This window comes from Haplochromis burtoni, unplaced genomic scaffold (genome assembly GCF_018398535.1).
Source record: "Haplochromis burtoni strain Fernald_Lab_line unplaced genomic scaffold, NCSU_Asbu1 Contig_283, whole genome shotgun sequence".
Taxonomy (NCBI): Eukaryota; Metazoa; Chordata; class Actinopteri; order Cichliformes; family Cichlidae; genus Haplochromis; species Haplochromis burtoni.
This window is the reverse complement of record NW_024582644.1, coordinates 479570-498909: the sequence shown is the minus strand read 5'-3', so window position 1 is coordinate 498909 and position 19340 is coordinate 479570. Positions and strand designations below refer to the sequence as shown.

At 41.6% G+C, this 19340-nt stretch overlaps 1 protein-coding gene across 1 annotated transcript in view; it reads left to right on the top strand.

Moving 5' to 3' along the window:
• cntnap5a (contactin associated protein family member 5a) overlaps positions 1 to 19340 on the top strand; it is a 125758-nt gene that overhangs the window by 33199 nt on the left and 73219 nt on the right. Inside the window, exon 4 of the mRNA XM_005940848.2 lies at positions 14369 to 14516. Within this exon, the coding sequence (XP_005940910.1) occupies positions 14369 to 14516 (148 nt within the window). The remainder of the gene's footprint in view (positions 1 to 14368; positions 14517 to 19340) is intronic.

Below are 19340 nucleotides of genomic sequence, written 5' to 3'. Positions count from 1 at the left end.
ATCTGTTCCTGGCATTGCTGGTCAGTGTCAGTTAACATCCTCTCACTTCTGACACGTTTCAGGTGTGGCTCTGGTGTCAGTGCAGTTTTTTCTTTTTATCCCCTCTGTAATGTCGCAACATATTATGCCGGCCATACATGGATTCAGAGTCTCAGAAAATAGCCCCATGTTGGCACATGCCATTAATTCTTTATTGTGTTTGGCCCAGTTATGTCAAAGACTGTCAGCAAGACGGTGAATGTCTCTCAGAGCGTTTTCTTGTTTGGTAGTCCAATTAGCAGAGAGTGTTGTTGCCTACTGGCGTGGCACTGCTGCAAAGTGATCTTCTCTCTATTGTGTTGAATAAGGGCAATGATGTGTGGCAGGGAACAATATGTCTAGTTCTGTTTTAAATGATATATCTTTCTTCAAATACTTAAATATTTATTATCTACAATGCTCTTAAATGACCGTCCTGGACACTTTCAACATCAAACTTTCCTCCAGCAGCCCTTTGCACAGTACATAGTATTCAGTGATACGTTGTTACTATGTGGCACAGTGATGGTTAGCTCTCACAGAAAGAAGGTTCCTGGTTGTCCAGGCCTTTATGTGCTTTTATGGCCTTTATGTGTAAAATCCAACTTCTGAATTGGCCACAAACTCAAAGTCAGTGATAAGAGCAGGTGCTCCATGTGTATAGAATAAATGTGCTTGTAGTGTGAAGCCCTTTCAGTAAGACCAGACCACAGTGATGTAGAGTGTGAGTGACATAGCCTCAAAGTTATATCTGATTATTTCAAGAAAATCTGAAATAGTGATATTTCTGATAATAAAGAAAGGAGTAGTACAACGAAATGTTGGGCCTTCTTCAAAACCTCCGAGGTGTTTGAGCTCTGTTGGAGCTCTGTGTCTATGTGCACACCCAGGAGCTAGAACCTGGACAGCCTTTCCACACACTCCCCATTGATGCTGATGGGCTGCAGCTTGGACTTCCTCCTTCTGACGTCGACTACCAGCTCTTTCATCTTTGGTGATATTGAGGTCCAGGTTGTTGTCAGCACACCAATCTGACAGCCTCTGATCCTCAGCTCTGTATGCTGTCTCATCGCCCCAAGGGATGAGACCCACCACGTTGGTATCATCTGTGAACTAATATAGAGAAAATGCCAGTAATCCCAGCAATCAGACAGCCTTCAAGCACTTGGCAACAGTAGGAAGGAAAAACTCCATTTTAACATGTAAGACTGCGTTCTTCCATTTGTGCAACATCTCTAAAGTTAGAAATATCCTGTCTCAGAGTGACGCTGAAAAACTAGTTCATGCATTTATTACTTCCAGGCTGGACGACTGTAATTCATTATTATCAGGAAGTCCTAAAAACTCCCTGAAAAGCCTTCAGCTAATCCAAAATGCTGCAGCAAGAGTCCTGACAGGGACTAGAAAGAGAGAGCAGATTTCTCCTGTTTTGGCTTCCTGTTAAATCCAGAATTCAAAATCCTGCTCCTCACATACAAGGTCTTAAATAATCAGGCCCCATCTTATCTTAATGACCTTGTAGTACCATATCACCCTATTAGAGCACTTCGCTCTCGCTCTGCAGGCCTACTTGTTGTTCCTAGAGTATTTAAAAGTAGAATGGGAGGCAGAGCCTTCAGTTTTCAGGCCCCTCTTCTGTGGAACCAGCTTCCAGTTTGGATTCAGGAGACAGACACTATCTCTACTTTCAAGATTAGGCTTCAAACTTTCCTTTTTGCTAAAGCATATAGTTAGGGCTGGACCAGGTGACCCTGAATCCTCCCTTAGTTATGCTGCAATAGATCGTAGGCTGCCGGGGGATTCCCATGATGCATTGAGTTTTTCCTTTCCAGTCACCTTTCTCACTCACTATGTATTAATAGACCTCTCTGCATTGAATCATATCTGTTATTAACCTCTGTCTCTCTTCCACAGCATGTCTTTATCCTGTCTTCCTTCTCTCACCCCAACCAATCACAGCAGATGGCCCCGCCCCTCCCTGAGCCTGGTTCTGCCGGAGGTTTCTTCCTGTTAAAAGGGAGTTTTTCCTTCCCACTGTCGCCAAAGTGCTTGCTCATAGGGGGTCATATGATTGTTGGGTTTTTCTCTGTATCTATGAAGCGCCTTGAGGCGACTTTGTTGTGATTTGGCGCTATATAAATAAAATTGAATTGAATTGAATTGAATTGAAAACATGAAGAAACCTGGCAGAACCATGCTGAACGAGGCCCAGCCATCTGCCATGACTGTTTTTGGTTGATTATAGGGAGACAAATAAAAAGATGCACTATAACAATAACAAATAATAACCAATAAATTCCATGTCGTCAACCCTCTGAGATCTGGGTCATTACAGGTGTTTACCCTCCAGAGTACTGTGATTCCTCAATCAGATACAGGGCTCGCAATATCGCTAGCCCGACGTCCCGGGGCTAGCGATTTTTTCAGTCGGGCTACCAAAATCTATCTCTGCCCTGCCCGTCGGGCTATTGTAGGAAGGAAAAATATATGTCAATGCTTTTGCATTCTTTCGAAATGTAGCTGGGTAATTATGTCATTGGCATCGGTGAGCCACTGTCAATATGTGACATATTGAAATCGCGTTTGAATTTGCGCTTGTTTTTTGCTTTCACTTTGCAATCGCGAACTGTGTATAGAGAGCGACAGCACTGATCTGGTGAGTGATGATAATTTGCTGCACCAATTCCTCTGACATCGTCTTATCTAATCGTTAGCTTACTATGCAAACATGACAAGTGAAATCTCCCGCAGCAAGCTTAAACATGTGAGAGGTTGATCGCGCAGAGAATCGCTGAGCTTATGTGAGTCGCGTGTGTAAAAGCAGCAGGATATATATTTTAGTTCTGCTGAGCCAAATAAGACAGGTCAGGGTGAAGAAGTGACAGCCAAAGAAAAGCTTACCACAAAACGGAAAAGTTATGACAAATCAGACTATAAGGCAAAAAGAAAGTGCAGCTTTATGGTTTCATGGACAAAAGAATTTCTGTGGCTGCAATATGACGAGCTAAATAACCAGGGCTGCACATAAGTGGTCCGCAGGTGCGCATTCGCTGTCAAAATAAAAAACGCGCACAAGATAAGAAGTTGCAACGCGTGTTTGCGTACATAAGATTTTCAGGAGGAGGACAGACATTTGTTTAGAACTCTTAAAGATGTCGAAGAAGCTCCTTTAAGCAATTACTTTGGTGTTCCTCCACCTCCAAAGAAATGTCAGAAGGAGTCCGAACCACAAAAGAAGCGCGTATTCTCGGAAAAGTGGTTGCAGGAGGTGAGCTGGCTTCAAACAAATGATGAACGCACAGAGATGTGGTGCGAATGTGCCGTGAAAATCCCACTCTAGCGGACAAAAACAGTGCTTTTTATATGGACGCAAACGCGCGTTGCAACTTCTTATCTGGTGCGCGTCTTTTATTTTGACAGCGAATGCGCACATGCGGACCACTTATGTGCACCCGTGTAAATAACATAATGTTCTGCCGGGTGTGTTGTTGGTTTTCTCTCGATTTCTGAGTCGACAAGCGCCTTTGTTACTGGGACCAGTCATTTTAAGAAAGGCCCCCATTAGAACCCATGAGAAATGCAAGAAATGCATTATTGCTCAGTCTACAATATCTTTCCCAGAACAAACACCAATTGCAAATAACATACTAAAAATAAACCTGAAAATCTGTTTAGAACAGCGTACTATGTTGCAAAGAGTGAACTACCACTGGCACAATGCAGCAGTCTGTGCAAACTTCAAAAAGCAAACGGCCTCGATCTTGGTTCCACTGCGAGCCCTGAGCACCAGTTATTATCTCCATCTTGTAAGTCAGCAGTGAGTATTATAAGCTACTCACAGTGGGTTGCTGTGATGTCTTTATTTCTAGAAAAAAGTTGTTACATTTATGATTGAATAGAGATTTCGACACAAATCTCTCGTTTTCTACTCTCAGACTGCAGCAGAGCACCTTTGGTTGATTCAGAGTTTAGCAACTAATCCTGTCTTATCTAGTTCATGGGCTTAGTTTAGACCCCCAGTTTGTCTACTGTATAATTACATATTAGCAATCTACCTGAGGTGACCAAAGTAGGAATACTGTTCATTCTTTATGAAAACTATCTGAAAATGAGGATTTAGATCAGAATTGAGCATCAAGCCTGAGTGTTACACATGATGGAAACAAGAAGAAAAACTGAACAGATCCACATTAAAGAAACTGTCAAAATGATCACAACAAACAGCCCAAACAGCTTTTAACTCTTCATTATGGAACAAATAGTACTTAGACTGAAATTAGCCTGTTTTATTGTCCCCCAAAGAAGAAGCTTATTGCGCTGTTACTGAGACTTAACGCCGTAGATTAAATGTACCCTTTGGAAAAAACTGCTGCAAACTTTATGGGAAGATTCATTTGTTGATGTGAACAAAACAACACAGCCAGTTTTTAATTAGTGCTGAAAAAGGAAAAAGAAGTTCACGGTTCCTGAAAAATAATATCACATATGGTGTATGCACAGTGATGTGCAATATGCTTTTAAACAGCACACAGCTTTTTCCACTCACTGTCACTTCTCATCTCATTGTGCCAGGAAAAATGGGAGAAGCTGCTGTGCAGTGAGAAGACAAGGCAATATGCATAAACATTACTGACATGACCTGCAGCTATCACTCTGTATAACTGAGTCATGAAAGAGGAAATGGAGGTGCTGAATTCCTTTCAAAATTTCAGAGATCCAAATAGCACTCAACCCAGGCATGCAGCGCCGTAGTCTGCCACAGCAGCCAAAACAGACGACATCCTCTGAAACTTGGCAGGCGTTTGAAGCAGGCATGAATAGCCTTTATATTTGCTGATGTGTATTAAATGCAGACTCGCGCAGACACTCCCAGCTCCTTTTCGGCGTCCGTATGAAGGATGAATAGCAGTGATTAGCAGCCAATTTGTCTGCAGTCTCTGGTGAAATTTTCACCCAGGCTGACTGACTGCAGCTTTCACCGAGACCTTTTGGCAGATACCAACTCACATCCGTCTGGAAGCTCAGAGGTAACAGCTTACTGTCAGAAACTGAACCGAGCTGAACTAATGAGTGAGCAGCAGCTGTTGGGATGACTGCTAGCTCTCAGCCAAATTAACTCCATAGAAGAATTAGAAAAACTGTGGGCTAAAGGTCGGCCGTTCTTCTCACAAGTCTGCTGGCTTTTTTTGCTGATAGCAGCACGCTAGCCCGCTCTGGTACAAGGCTCTCAGCTAATTTCTCCCTTCAGTGGTAACTTTTGTATTGAAGCTTAAAGTTATTATGTTCAAAGATGTGACCACGTTGTGCTTTGGTTCAGCTGGAGCTGCTAACTGCCTGCTAAGCTTCTCTTATCTCTTATTCTTTCTTTGTTTTGAAAATTCAATTCTGCGAGACAGACAAACTTTCACAGGTCACATCAGCTGGTCAAAATAAGACTTACCAACATTTTGATGCTAGGCTCATCCTCCCGTCTGAATCCAAACAGGTGTTAATATAGTATTTTCTGACCGATATTTGGAGCCTTCTTGTTTGAGAATCAGTCAGTCTCTACTATGATAACACAGCTGTTGCTGTGGCCTCAGACTCTGACCTTACAGTGACCAACCTGTGTGCAGACTATCAAACCCGAGGCGTGACAGCGTAGAAACTAGAGATGGACCGGTATCGGTCCGATACTGACCTAAATTACTGGATCGGATATCTGAGAGATATCTGTGTATTTGTTGCCTCGCTACCAAACCAGCATTTCATCTCCGAGGAAGTTTTCCCAGAGAGAAGTGAAGCAAGTGTGTAAGTTCATCTCTGAGTGTTTGTAAAGCATTCCCGCGTTAAGCTTAACAACCGATATATGGAGCGACTGCCTCTCTCTCTCTCTCCTGCTGCTACTTCAATCATGAAACTGATCAATGATCAGCTGATCGGCTTTTCTGTCGAAATACAAAATACAAAATGCAGCAAGATATTAAAAAAATTATTTTATTGATTAAAAAAGCACTATATCGAATTCATATCGGTATCGGCAGATATCCAAATTTATGATATCGGTATCGGTATCAGACATAAAAAAGTGGTATCGTGCCATCTCTAGTAGAAACTGACAGGCAGGCTACAGTCCGTCCGTCATTGTTATCCTGTGATGCTAAAAGGTGTCCTACAATGAAATGGTCCTCTAGAAGGAAATGTTAGAGACAAATGAATCAGCACAGTTATTAACCCTGTGCAGTCATGAAGGAGCGCTACACAAACAGCCAAAAGTCAAAAGTTTGGTTCCCCCTTTGTTTAAGTTTGTCTTTAATGAACCACTTTCTTGTTTTCTTCTGTGAACCTCAGTAAGAGTGATGACACCACCATCTGGTCCTGTCAGTATCCTGTCTGAGGAGTGTTCTGAGAAAAGCCTGCTTCTTCTAAGAGCTGATAATAACCCAATTAGCACAAGCCAGGGGAGAAAATCTGTGAAAATGACTTGTCTGCTGGAGCTTTTTGGCCTTTTTAGTCACGTGCTGTAGCACAAACAGCAGCGCGCTCACACGTGCCTTCTCTTTTTTGCTTATGTTAAAAATGAGCTTTGTTCTTGTTGGCACATATAATGTAAAAGTGATACACCCCCGTTTAAAGTCCTGCTTTAACCTAAATCCCTGTGATATTTGCATTCTGCTCCTCAGTAAATTAGCTGCATGGTTTTTGCAAATATTCAAAGGTGGGAAAAGGAATATATTCCAGCAGGGAGTCCACATTATCCTTCATTATCCTTGCAAAGCCTTATTTAAAAATCTCTTTTTAATGCAGCTCTGAATAAATGTGTGAAACAAATTCTCCTCCTTAAGGGGGGAATTTACGCATTCATTTTCTTGCAAGTTAGCAGTTCAGGTAGATGGGAATCTAATAGGGATTAAAATGTGTTTGCATGAATGCTGAAGACTCATTTTCTGCTAATAATTTGCTTTTTCCTAAGAAGGCAGCAGGTCTCAGAGGCTGATTCACAGGACTTTTGTTTATTACATATGAACAAATCTGTTAATCGAACAGGCAGGTAAACATGAACCATCTGAGTACTCAAATTACTCTCAGGAACAACAGCTTAGGATGTGGTAATTTTCCACTTAGGTTGCCCGGGTTAGGCAGAGGCTTAGTCCTGTCCTAACCCATGTCCTTATCCTCCACGTGCTCGCTGGACCTCGGATGGATCTTGAAAATGAAATGAAAGAATGTTTTGACAAGTGAACACTGAAGCTGCACTGATGAATATTCAAATGGATTTAGCAAAGTTGTCCCAGGTGGATAAACTGAGTGTAAACAAATGCTTAAAATGTTTCTTACAAAAATGATTTTTGTTGTGTATGTATTGGAAGCTCTAACAGGCTTGCAGTGTTTGCTGAGGCCATGCCAAGCACAGCCTTTTGGTAACACGTTCCTAAAAGCCACAGTAGACAAATCAAGGGAAACTCGTCAGGTCAGAGGAATGAAGCGACTCCATTACATACTGGAACAACCAGGAGAACCCTGGCTGTGGGCCAGGCTGCATTTTACAATACAACTTTATTTATGTAGCACATTTAAAAACCAAAGGTACACCAAAGTGCTTCTCAATAATACAATAAATTAAAATCAAATTAGATATAGGGGCAATAGCAAAGTACACTGGAAGGTGAAGGCACTAATTAACCAGGAATGCAAGTGAAATAAATAAGTATCAGAAGATAATTTAAGAATTAAATCAATTCATACACATAAATATCAACGGGAAGATTATTCCAGTAATAATATAAATTATCAAATCACTTTTATTGTCACATCACATGTGCAGGTACACGGGTACAGCACATACGAGTGAAATTCTTGTGTGCGAGCTTCACAAGCGACAGCGGTGTGCAAAAATACATAAGAACAAGCAAATTATAAGAATGACTAAATCTCAGAGTTATATGAATAAATATATGTACAATTTAAGAGTGTATGTTCTGGGTCAGTACTGACCCAGCATTCTGAGTTCTGGTCTATTTTTGAATGAACGTTTTGTTTCTCTGGTGTTTTGTTGATGATGATGATGATGATTATTGTTTGAGTTCTATGTGTTATATTTAGGGATGGGTATCATTTAGGTTTTATCCGACACCGGTGTCAAACCGGTACTTTTGAAACGGTGCCGGTGCTTAAACGGTGCTCAAACCGGTGCTTAAAGAATGGAGAACACAAAATTGGTCCAAAAACCTCTCATGTTTAGCTGTTTTTTGTAAAAAGATAACAATGTTAGCCTTTTCTGCAGCTATGGGGCATATATGGCATCACTCTTGGCTGGAAGCAGTGCTTAAACAATGGAAAAAACTCCAATTTTGTCCAAAAACCTCTCGTGTTCAGCTGTTTTCCACTTTTTCTTTGGTCATTTTAGCCTTTTTGGCCAGGGTGAAGGGAGTCTCTGCCATCAAACAAGAAGACAGCCGCATGTAGCTATGACGGTGTTTGCTAGTTCACCTGACATGCATTAATGTAATAACGTGGTTAGCCTACTCAACGTAAATTACACACGAACAACATTAAGCTACTCACGCAGAGAAGAACGGCTGCTGCTGCATCCTCATCATTTCTGCTACACTGGCAGGGCTAGGGGCCAGGACTCTCCTCTTCGGGTTTTGGGGGATGTTGCTAACTCCGGGTCCGATAATAGGCACCACACCCGCAGTAGATGTGCTCGGTGTGAGGTCTCGCAGCAAGCTATCAAATACGGCGCATTTCTGGGCTTTTAAAAAAACGCTATGCGTCGCCAGGTGTTTCATCGGATTTGAGGAGTTACCTCCTTTGACAGTATCACAGTATCAGCTTAAAGCACTTGTTGCTGCTGAGTTTGCATATTTTGCTGTGAAGTACAGCCAGACTTTTGACCGCTTCGCCTTGGACATTTTTAATCTGTAGCTCTGCTCTAAAAGAACGTACGTACCTGGGCCCGCCTACTATCCTCGGAAACATAAAATGATTGGCTAGAATCTAAAGTGTATCACAGCTCAGGAAATAAAGCACCGAAATGTGCGCTGCTTTTCGGTCTGGTTACTACCGTTTATGTCAGAACGGATACCGGTACCCGTCCCTAGTTATATTCGGTCTGCGTCTCTATTTAGTGGTTTCTTGTTTCCTGTTTTATTGTGAAGGTCTGTGTCTTATGTGAGTGTGCTCAGTATACGGTTCCCCTGTCTCGTCAGCTGTGATTTCTCCCAGGTGTGTTCCCCTCCTGTCTCTCATCCCTTGCTTACTGCCGTGTGTATATAAGCCCTGTGTTTCCTTTGTTCTCTGTCGCGTCGTTAACGTCTTCTGCCCTCACTCCCTCTGTGTGTTCTGTTTGCCAGCCTGCCAACCTGTCTAGTTATTCGGTACTCCCAGTTTAGTTAGTGTTTTTCTGTTCTGCTTCATCCCAGCAACAAAGCTGTGTATTTTGAGTTTCTTCCGCCTCCTTGAGTCCTGCATTTTGGGTCCTCTCTTCCTGCCTGCCTACACACAGAATGACTGTGTGTGTGTGTGTGTGTGTGTGTGTGTGCATATTTTAAAAATAGAATAAACAATACAATAAAATATACAGAGGTTGGCAGTTGGAAATGTGCAAAACAAGTGGCATTTATATACAGTATGTAGTGCATAATGTTGAAGTTCCAGTAGTGAAGCTGAGGTGTCTATGAAGTGTTCAGCAGTCTGATGGCCTGATGGAAGAAGCTGTCTCTCAGTCTGCTGGTACGGGACCGGATGCTGCAATTAAGTATCCAATTACGATTACAAGCCAGAAATGTTAGGTTGAATAAATAAGTTTTCAATCGTGATTTAAAAGATTGGACAGATCCAGACGCACGAATAGCAGCTGGAAGATTGTTCCAGAGGTTGGGTGCAGCTAAAGCAAAGCCACGGTCACCTGTGGTCTTCAGGTTGCACCAAGAGCATTTGGCCCGATGGTCACATTCTAGGCAAGTCGAGTTTAAACAGTGTTGCCTTTCAGACGACCTCTCTTACATTCGTTTTGTCATAAAAGTGAGGATTCCATTAAATGTTATAATTAGAGCCACGATTTTGAAGACTGTTATGAGCTAAGACACTCAGGAAATATGGAAGATGTTTGCGGATCCAGGTCAGGGGACTTCTGCCTGGCAGTCAGGGATCACGATAGTGTTTTCGCTCATGGCAAGGTTATGTACTCGTAGCTTCCTCTTCAATATGCATTCCCCTAGGCTGTTTAACTTGGTAGTGACCTTTTGGAGCATACTCGAGCGTCTTCAGCGCCAGCAGCAAGATTTTCCCTCCAGTGAATTGATTAAAGCAATCGTATGTGCCGTTCTGTATGCAACAAAAAGGAAAACTGACACAGGGGAGCTCATCACCGGAGAGGAAGAGTAAAGAGTCTTAATTAATGGGGGAGACTGTTCCACAGTGACAGAAACATAAATAGAAATAATGAAGTCACTGTGGGGTTACGGCTGTTTTGTGGACCTTGATGCTTTGAGCCTATGGAAAATTTTGTGCACCCTCAGGCCTTTATTCAGAGACTTCATCTCCCAGCTGGAACACACAGGATGTTCCGTGGTGGACTTTTCTAAAGAGTGGAAAACCACAAACGTCATAGCTCAGCACGGTCTCAGAGGTGCTCTTACTGTGGTGTTTCTCTTGAATACTAATGAGACATGCTGACGTGCATCTGCGCCTTGTTGTCGAAGCTAATGAACGGTTCGAATGAGTAGGATGCAGTCTAAATCAGAGTGTATTGTCTTAATTGTATTCTCCATATGGGAGTTTCACAGCTGCATTGCATCATGCAGCACAGAGACATTTGTTTAGGACAAATAAAGCTGCTTCTTCTAGTGTAAATGCCTGGTTTGTTCTCCGTGTGCTCGCTCTCAGGGAATCATGCTTTTCTGTAACACTGCAGGTCTTAGAACATATCTTAGGATCACTGTGAACTGGCCTAAATTATAAGAAAAGAAAAATGCCATTGAGTGTGTTGTGTGTTTCTAAAGTAGAGCTTAGGAACATTTCAACTGGATGACAGCTGATGGCTTATGTTGCTCCACAGTCTGTGTGACCTAAAGAATCCAGGAAAATACAACAAATGAATTTAGAACAAAAATACAAAGAAACCCTTGCAAAGCTTGATTATGGAAGGCAGACAGCAACGAGGCTGAGAACAGGAAACCTTTTTACTGGGTGGAATAATTCTTTGATTGGATGTAAAAACCCCCAAGGACCTAAAGTAGTGATATTACTGGCTAACTTCATCAAACTGATATATCTGTGACAGGCTGATATCTGCTGATACATCTGTGACAGGCTAATATCTGCTGATATATCTGTGACAGGCTGATATCTGCTGATATATCTGTGACAGGCTGATATCTGCTGATATATCTGTGACAGGCTGATATCTGCTGATATATCTGTGACAGGCTGATATCTGCTGATATATCTGTGACAGGCTGATATCTGCTGATACATCTGTGACAGGCTGATATCTGCTGATATATCTGTGACAGGCTGATATCTGCTGATATATCTGTGACAGGCTGATATCTGCTGATATATCTGTGACAGGCTGATATCTGCTGATATATCTGTGACAGGCTGATATCTGCTGATATATCTGTGACAGGCTGATATCTGCTGATATATCTGTGACAGGCTGATATCTGCTGATATATCTGTGACAGGCTGATATCTGCTGATACATCTGTGACAGGCTGATATCTGCTGATATATCTGTGACAGGCTGATATCTGCTGATATATCTGTGACAGGCTGCTATCTGCTGATATATCTGTGACAGGCTGATATCTGCTGATATATCTGTGACAGGCTGATATCTGCTGATATATCTGTGACAGGCTGATATCTGCTGATATATCTGTGACAGGCTGATATCTGCTGATATATCTGTGACAGGCTGATATCTGCTGATATATCTGTGACAGGCTGATATCTGCTGATATATCTGTGACAGGCTGATATCTGCTGATATATCTGTGACAGGCTGATATCTGCTGATATATCTGTGACAGGCTGATATCTGCTGATATATCTGTGACAGGCTGATATCTGCTGATATATCTGTGACAGGCTGCTATCTGCTGATATATCTGTGACAGGCTGATATCTGCTGATATATCTGTGACAGGCTGATATCTGCTGATACATCTGTGACAGGCTGATATCTGCTGATATATCTGTGACAGGCTGATATCTGCTGATATATCTGTGACAGGCTGATATCTGCTGATATATCTGTGACAGGCTGATATCTGCTGATATATCTGTGACAGGCTGATATCTGCTGATATATCTGTGACAGGCTGATATCTGCTGATATATCTGTGACAGGCTGCATATCTGCTGATATATCTGTGACAGGCTGCTATCTGCTGATATATCTGTGACAGGCTGATATCTGCTGATATATCTGTGACAGGTGATGCTGAATATCTTGAGGCTGAAGCGATAATCTGTGACAGGCTGATATCTGCTGATATATCTGTGACAGGCTGATATCTGCTGATACATCTGTGACAGGCTGATATCTGCTGATATATCTGTGACAGGCTGATATCTGCTGATATATCTGTGACAGGCTGATATCTGCTGATATATCTGTGACAGGCTGATATCTGCTGATATATCTGTGACAGGCTGATATCTGCTGAAATATCTGTGGGCTCTAATGAATGAAAATATTTCATAATTAACTGTTATGTAGGGAAAAATCACTGTAGTTGCAATACTGGCCCATGCAGAGCCAAACTATTCATACACAGGAACCTTCTCATTTAATAAGCAGTAGTTAGAAGTGATTAGCAGATACAGTACTATGTATTTTGCAGCAGATGCTTCCCCTACATGAGCTGGTTCTGGTTTCTTCCTGTTAACTGGGAGTTTTTCCTTCCCACTGTTGCCAAGTGCGGGAGGATTGTCTGATTGTGCGAGATTTAGGTCTTTACCTTATAATATGAGGCGACTGTTTATAAAATTTAATTTAATTTCTTACTTTGGTAATTCTGAAGGAGGCCTTATAACTATTAAATCTGTATGTGATACTTGTATGGTTGTAAGTGGGTAGTCAATAGTGAATTGAATACATTATTAAGTGATGCTAAATATTTGATATCCATATTCTTTTAGAAGCTGATGATGTTGAATGCAGTGTAACTGTTCTGCAGCACAGAGCCTCACAGGCTGTGTGTGATGAACACAACTGACTCCAAGTAAAACAATAAAACAACCAACATCAGAACACGTTTCATGTTTGTAGCTGGAAGCGTTTACAAAAGCAAAGTTGTGCGAGTGTGCGCAACTTACTGACACACATTCTTGTGGCTGTTCTGTTTCTTCCAGAAGCTTCCAGTGCCAAGCTAAGGTAACACATCTGCTTTTGCCAGATGTGTGAGCCCCAGTTCCATTTGTTAATCCCTCCTGTGCTGATGTGAGCCCATGTGTAAATAAGCCAATCGCGTACCTGCTTTAACATTCAGCCACGAGGCCCCCCTCGGTGCACGACTCAAAATGAGGAAGCGGTTGCATCAATCACAACAACAGCCTGAACCCTCTCACTGCTGTTTTGATTATCGACCGCGAAGCAGCATCGCGGCGTATTTAATGACGCCTCTGCTGTGGCGCACCGTAAGTGTCGGACGGTCACTTGTACCGCAGGCCGTCGCTTCTCTGTAGTCGTGGAAAGCCGAATGATCGGCTCGTCTGATTGTGCACAACTGTCCGCCCGGAGCTCCTGTCAATGATCCGTCTTTTTTGGTGCTTTGTTGTACTTATTGATCTGATATGTCACCTGTCTCGAATCGGTTATGACGAAGCTGACGATCAGTCATTTGAGAGGAGGAGTTGTTTGTCTCTGTTTCCATCTCCATATTTCACTCGCTCGGTTCTTGTTTGTGTCCCCTGGCGTTGTCTGGAGCTGAACGTGAGGGAGGAAAAGAAGGATGACATATCACATCGGCACTGAGAGGTTTTTGTTTTTAGCTCTGCAGGGGAAAACACAATATCAGAACCCTTATTTTGCCCCCGGCTGCCTCAGTGGTCATTTTATCTCAGTCTCACACAGAACACCAACGATTCTTATCACTTTACATCAAATAATATGTTAGGATATTGGATAAGAAAAAGATATTGCCCTTGGTCTATCCTAGTCAGCACTTTGTTGCTGTCGGGGCTCCTCTGGGATTTAGATTTTTATTCTTTTTATTTTTGAAGTGTGCAGTAAAAGAAGAACTTTGCTGTGTCCTGGTGAAAATCTGATTCCTCACAGCAGACATGAGGTCACGTGCTGTCTCTGTGATTTACATCAGAATTGTTTCAACCAGAGTCTGTCTTCTCTCACCTGCAGAGGTTTGTCGGGAACGGGAACTCGGAGAGCGTCGTTCAGAACAAGCTGTTCCACCCTGTGAGGACACGCTTCCTGCGATTCGTCCCTCTTGACTGGAACCCCAGTGGCTGGATGGGCCTCAGGGTGGAGGTGTACGGGTGCTCCTACAGTGAGTAACACTCAGCCTGCAGTTAATCCCATGGTATCAAAGTCTGCACTGACCCTCTCTAGTCACACTGCGTGTATCGATTTATTTATTTATACACTTGGTTTTGTAGCGTAGGACAAATACTTCAAAATGTATGATGCTGGATTCTTGGAGTATTTACTAGCACAAGGAGCATTATTGTAATTATTTTCATTTTAAAAGCATCAGTGTTTCAAAAACACTTTACGGAGCTTTGGGACCTGTGTACAGACCAGTGATTTAAACCTTCGCCCTGACAGCTTTGGTCTGCTGCCACTGTTAGCTCTTCTATTCACAAGTTTGACAGTTTAAAATTCTCTTTCCAAATTTGTCTTGCCTGTCACATTTTCATCAAATGAGGAGTGTCCCATGTTTTTGTAGCTTAAATTTACAGAAGTTTCCAAGGTTTAAATGCACCACAGGAAGACAGCCTTGCTGTTTTTTAAACAGGACCACTATGTGGATATATCGACTGAGTGTGCATGTGTTTCCTGATAAGCTTTTGCCCTTTTGTTTAGGATTAAGAGGTTTTGGAATGAATGTGAATAAATGTCACCACAAAGCCACACAAACATACCTCGCCCTGCCAATGGACGAGACAAGGCAGCACTCAGAGATCTCCAGTGCAGTAGTAAATGGTAAATGGAATGGTTCTTATATAGCACTTTTCTGCTCTGCGCTCTCAAATCACTTTACATCACACATTCATATTGTACAAGCACTTTTTTCAATGCTTTTTCTGTGTAAGTGCTTTCTATCTAACATCCGCACACACTCACACTCCGATGGACGCAGCGCAGAGCAACTTGGTGCTTAGTATCTTGCCCGAGGATATTTGGCGTGCAGACTGGAGCAGCCAATAATCGAACTACAAACCTCGGCATTAGTGGAGCATCTGATGACCTGTCGATGCACCATTCTGGACTGCTCCAACCCATAAGTGCTACAAAGGTTGTATAAATGTTTGTTAGCCTTTTTAACCTCCTTGTGTGCAATAACCAGCAGTAAGTGTGTTTCCTCCATTTCTGTGTAAATCATTGCAGCGATGTGAGATTACTCCCCGAAATGCTCTAAACCAAAAGTGCTCATTAGAAAACGAGGAAGAGGACGTAGAAATATTTGGCTTCAAATGGAGGGTGTAACAGTACAAAGTTTAAGCCAGTGTGATAGTACCTCAAACCTCTGTTCTGTCAGATAGTGATAGCTTCCACTGGAACAGAGAGACCATCTGTTTATTGCAACCAACATACAGTCACTGTGTGGCTTCAAAGCAGGACCTCACAAACCAGTTGTGTCCATCAGTCATTCGTTCTGTTACAGACAGTGACTTGTACTTCATCGCTCCTCCACTATGAGATGAAGTATTTCTTTGAAAATAAGTGCTGTGGTATTGCATATAGAATAAAAATCAGTTCTAAAACGCTGGTAAGTACTTCAAAGTACCAGCAAAGCCAGTCCTGCACTTATACGGATCCACTGTAAACTCTCTGCATCAGCAACACTAAAGAATGGTCAGGACAGGAAATAAAGCCAAACAACACATCTGTAACAGTTCAAATATCTTACAGTTTTCAGGTTGTTGTGTCTCTCTGTGTGGGCTTTATGGGACAAGCGCTCTGTGACATTTAAACCTGTGACACACACTGATAGCAGGGCAGCACCACCCCTGAAGGTGTGAAACTTGGTGCTTTTAGCTGCATCAGCTTATAATATCTCACACCAAGAAAACACTAATGAAAGCATCTGGATAGAAAAGGCATCGTGTCCATTATTGGTGTTATTGATATATAATCATTGTGCAACAGTCTTTTAAAAGCAAAGCAATGACTTGTGATTATAACAGAAGCAAAAATGAACACAGTGCGTTTTATATATCTTGAACAGTCAATAAAAAGCACGTAATGGGGATTCACTGGTGCACCTCGCCCACATGTTGTGAAGCAGCACTAACTAGATGAGCCAGTGAATTACTGCACACTGGAACACCATCAGAACAGGTCATGGTGAACAGTTTTATGATACCGACCACCTCAGCAATGTTGGAGAAGTGACTGCCTCATACAGCGCAGTACAAATTAAAGCTGAAATCTGAAGATTTGACTCCTGCAGGTAAGTGGTTCTGGTGGAGTGGCATGCCTCGGAAACTGAAAACATGCACTTTTGGACCCAACCCACACGTTTTGCTTGCATAATTTAGGTCTACGTTTTTTCCTTTTCACTGGATCTCAACCTCATTGAAGACCAATGGAAGATTTTAGATGGATGTCTCAGACAGCCGTAACTACCATCATCTGAACACCAAATAATAGTATGTCTTTGTAAAAATGTTCCTTTCCTCCTGCAGACCTTTGGAGAGTCACTGCACACGAAGCTGTTCATGTGGGGCATGATGATCCAACGCCTTACCAGACATTTTGTATTTCCTGCGGTTTTTCGTACTGTAATACTCTGAGTCATTAAAATCGGATGAGTGTAGCAGTAAGAAATTACAGATTCCAAAAGCTGCACAGGACGAGATCTCTGGAACGGGCTCACCTCAGTGGAATCACATAGCTATTATCAATACTATCATTTCCACCAGAGTTTTATATTCGTGTTTATATATGCGGTTTATATATTCATGGGTTATTCTAGTGTATTGTGGTGACATTAAATTATAATAAATTGTGCCAAATGGCACAGGTTGCTTTGTCGCATGCTTTATCATTGTCTGTTGTTCTTTATAGAAGCGCGTTATTCTCCTGACACTGAGTCAGTGAGGTTTTATGTATCCAGACATAACAGAAACCATGTGCTGCTTGCCAGGCTCAGATGAACAAAACATGGCATTAGACCGTATTATTTAGCTGCTGGACAGATGGCTTCACATCTAACACTAGAATACTTTAGTATAAAGAGGAGTTCATGTTCAGCTCAATGACAGTAAAAAGCCCAGGTCCTGTGGGTTCAAAGCAATACCAGTTCCCACCACTCCTCCATAACTCCTCCATAAAATCTTCCTCCATGATCATGCCGGTGAGATCTGGATGCTGGATGCTCTGATCCTACTTTAACGTATTTTTGCTTATTTTTTGCTATTTTCTGTTGCTATCTGCCTGATCTTGCATTATTGACATTATTGTAACTACACATTTACAATACCACAGAGATACTCTCATTTCTACTAGTCCATAATATACGTACATTTCATCGTGTTTAACTCTGGTTAAATCTGGCCAAGCGAGTGCCGGCAGGAGAACAAAGGACGTGACCCAAAGCGAAGGCTATGAGGGAAATGAGCCAGCATCAGGAACAGGCTATGGGTTCACACACAGCCTTGCTAAGTATCCTACTAGCCAATGTTCAGTCCTTCCAGAACAAGCTTGACAACCTCAAGGTCCGTGTCAAGTTCCAGAGAGACATTTGGGACTGCAGCCTCCTGAATAAAAACTGGTGCGACAATCCCAGCATTACGTGCTCTGGCTCACCCAACCTTTTTTTAAATTTTTTTTTATTATTTCTGGGTTTTACAGTTCACGATGCGGATTACAGGCATTGATTAACACAATTTGCAAAAAAAAAACCAAACAATCAGGAGTGACCAGTAGCCAGATTATTGATTTTAAAATTTGAGAATTAAATTCGGCTTATGTTATTCACATATGCTGTTAACTCCTCCATCCTATAAATCTCTAGTGTTATTTCCCACCACAATGATAAAGTCGGTACATCTTGTAATAACCATTTCTTTGTTATACATTTTTTACTTGCAACTAGCAACATTTATTTTTTAGACCATTCCTGTGGCGTACATCCAAAAAATTGTTTTCATTCCAAAAGGGAATGTACAGTTGAAAATTTTTTGTAGTGTTTCGTGAACGTCTTTCCAATAAGTCCTGATCAAAGGGCAGTCCCACATTATGTGAGCGTGGTGTGCTCGTTGGTGTCCACATTTTCTCCAACATACAGGGGGATTCCCGTCATGGGCTGGGCTGTAGTTACATCCTAAGGTTTTAAAAACTGAGCTTAAATAAATGATTAGCGGTAATAAAAGCCAAGGGAGGTCAACAGTGATCACTGACTGTTTTAGGAGCTTTTTGAGATCAAATAGAAGAAAATACAAAACATTAAACATGTTAACAACACAAAAGCCATATTAAACACAGACTACTTTAGGCCCGGAAGTAGGATTCGTCACGTCATCACTTAACGACCGGATATCTTCACATATTCAGTTAAGTGAGAAAGCTTATTTGTAAGAAATGTATACAAAAAGGAAATTTTTATTTTTTATTGACACTATATGCCTTTTTAAGCATAGCTATCAAATCTACATTAGTGTTCGACGCCACTCTGATTGTTGTCTTAATATAATGTCTTATTTGCAAGTATCGATAACAATCCTGCTTTTCCAGATTGTATTTTTGTTTCAGTGTATCAAAACTAATTAATTTTAGTTATAGTATTCTCTGCAATTTTCTTTTTAAGTTTCCATGCTAAGATTTTCATTGATTTTGATCCACATTCATAATATTTCTGTTTCAAATATAGCAATTTTCTCTCTATCGCTTGTGTATTCAGCTTATTTATTTCATTTCTGATCATTGTTAGTTGTTTTAGAGTGCTGGTTGAAGGCATTTGTTTATGCTCACTTTCTAATTGTTTTTGAGTCTTTTGTAATTCTGCCATTTTTTTCTCTCGAGCTTTTTTCTGAAAAGAGGCAAATGCTATGATCTCCCCTCTTATGAAAGCTTTTAATGCATCCCATAGTATTGGAGGTGACACTTCTCCGTTATCATTTGTTTCAAGGTAATCTTTGAGTTCTTT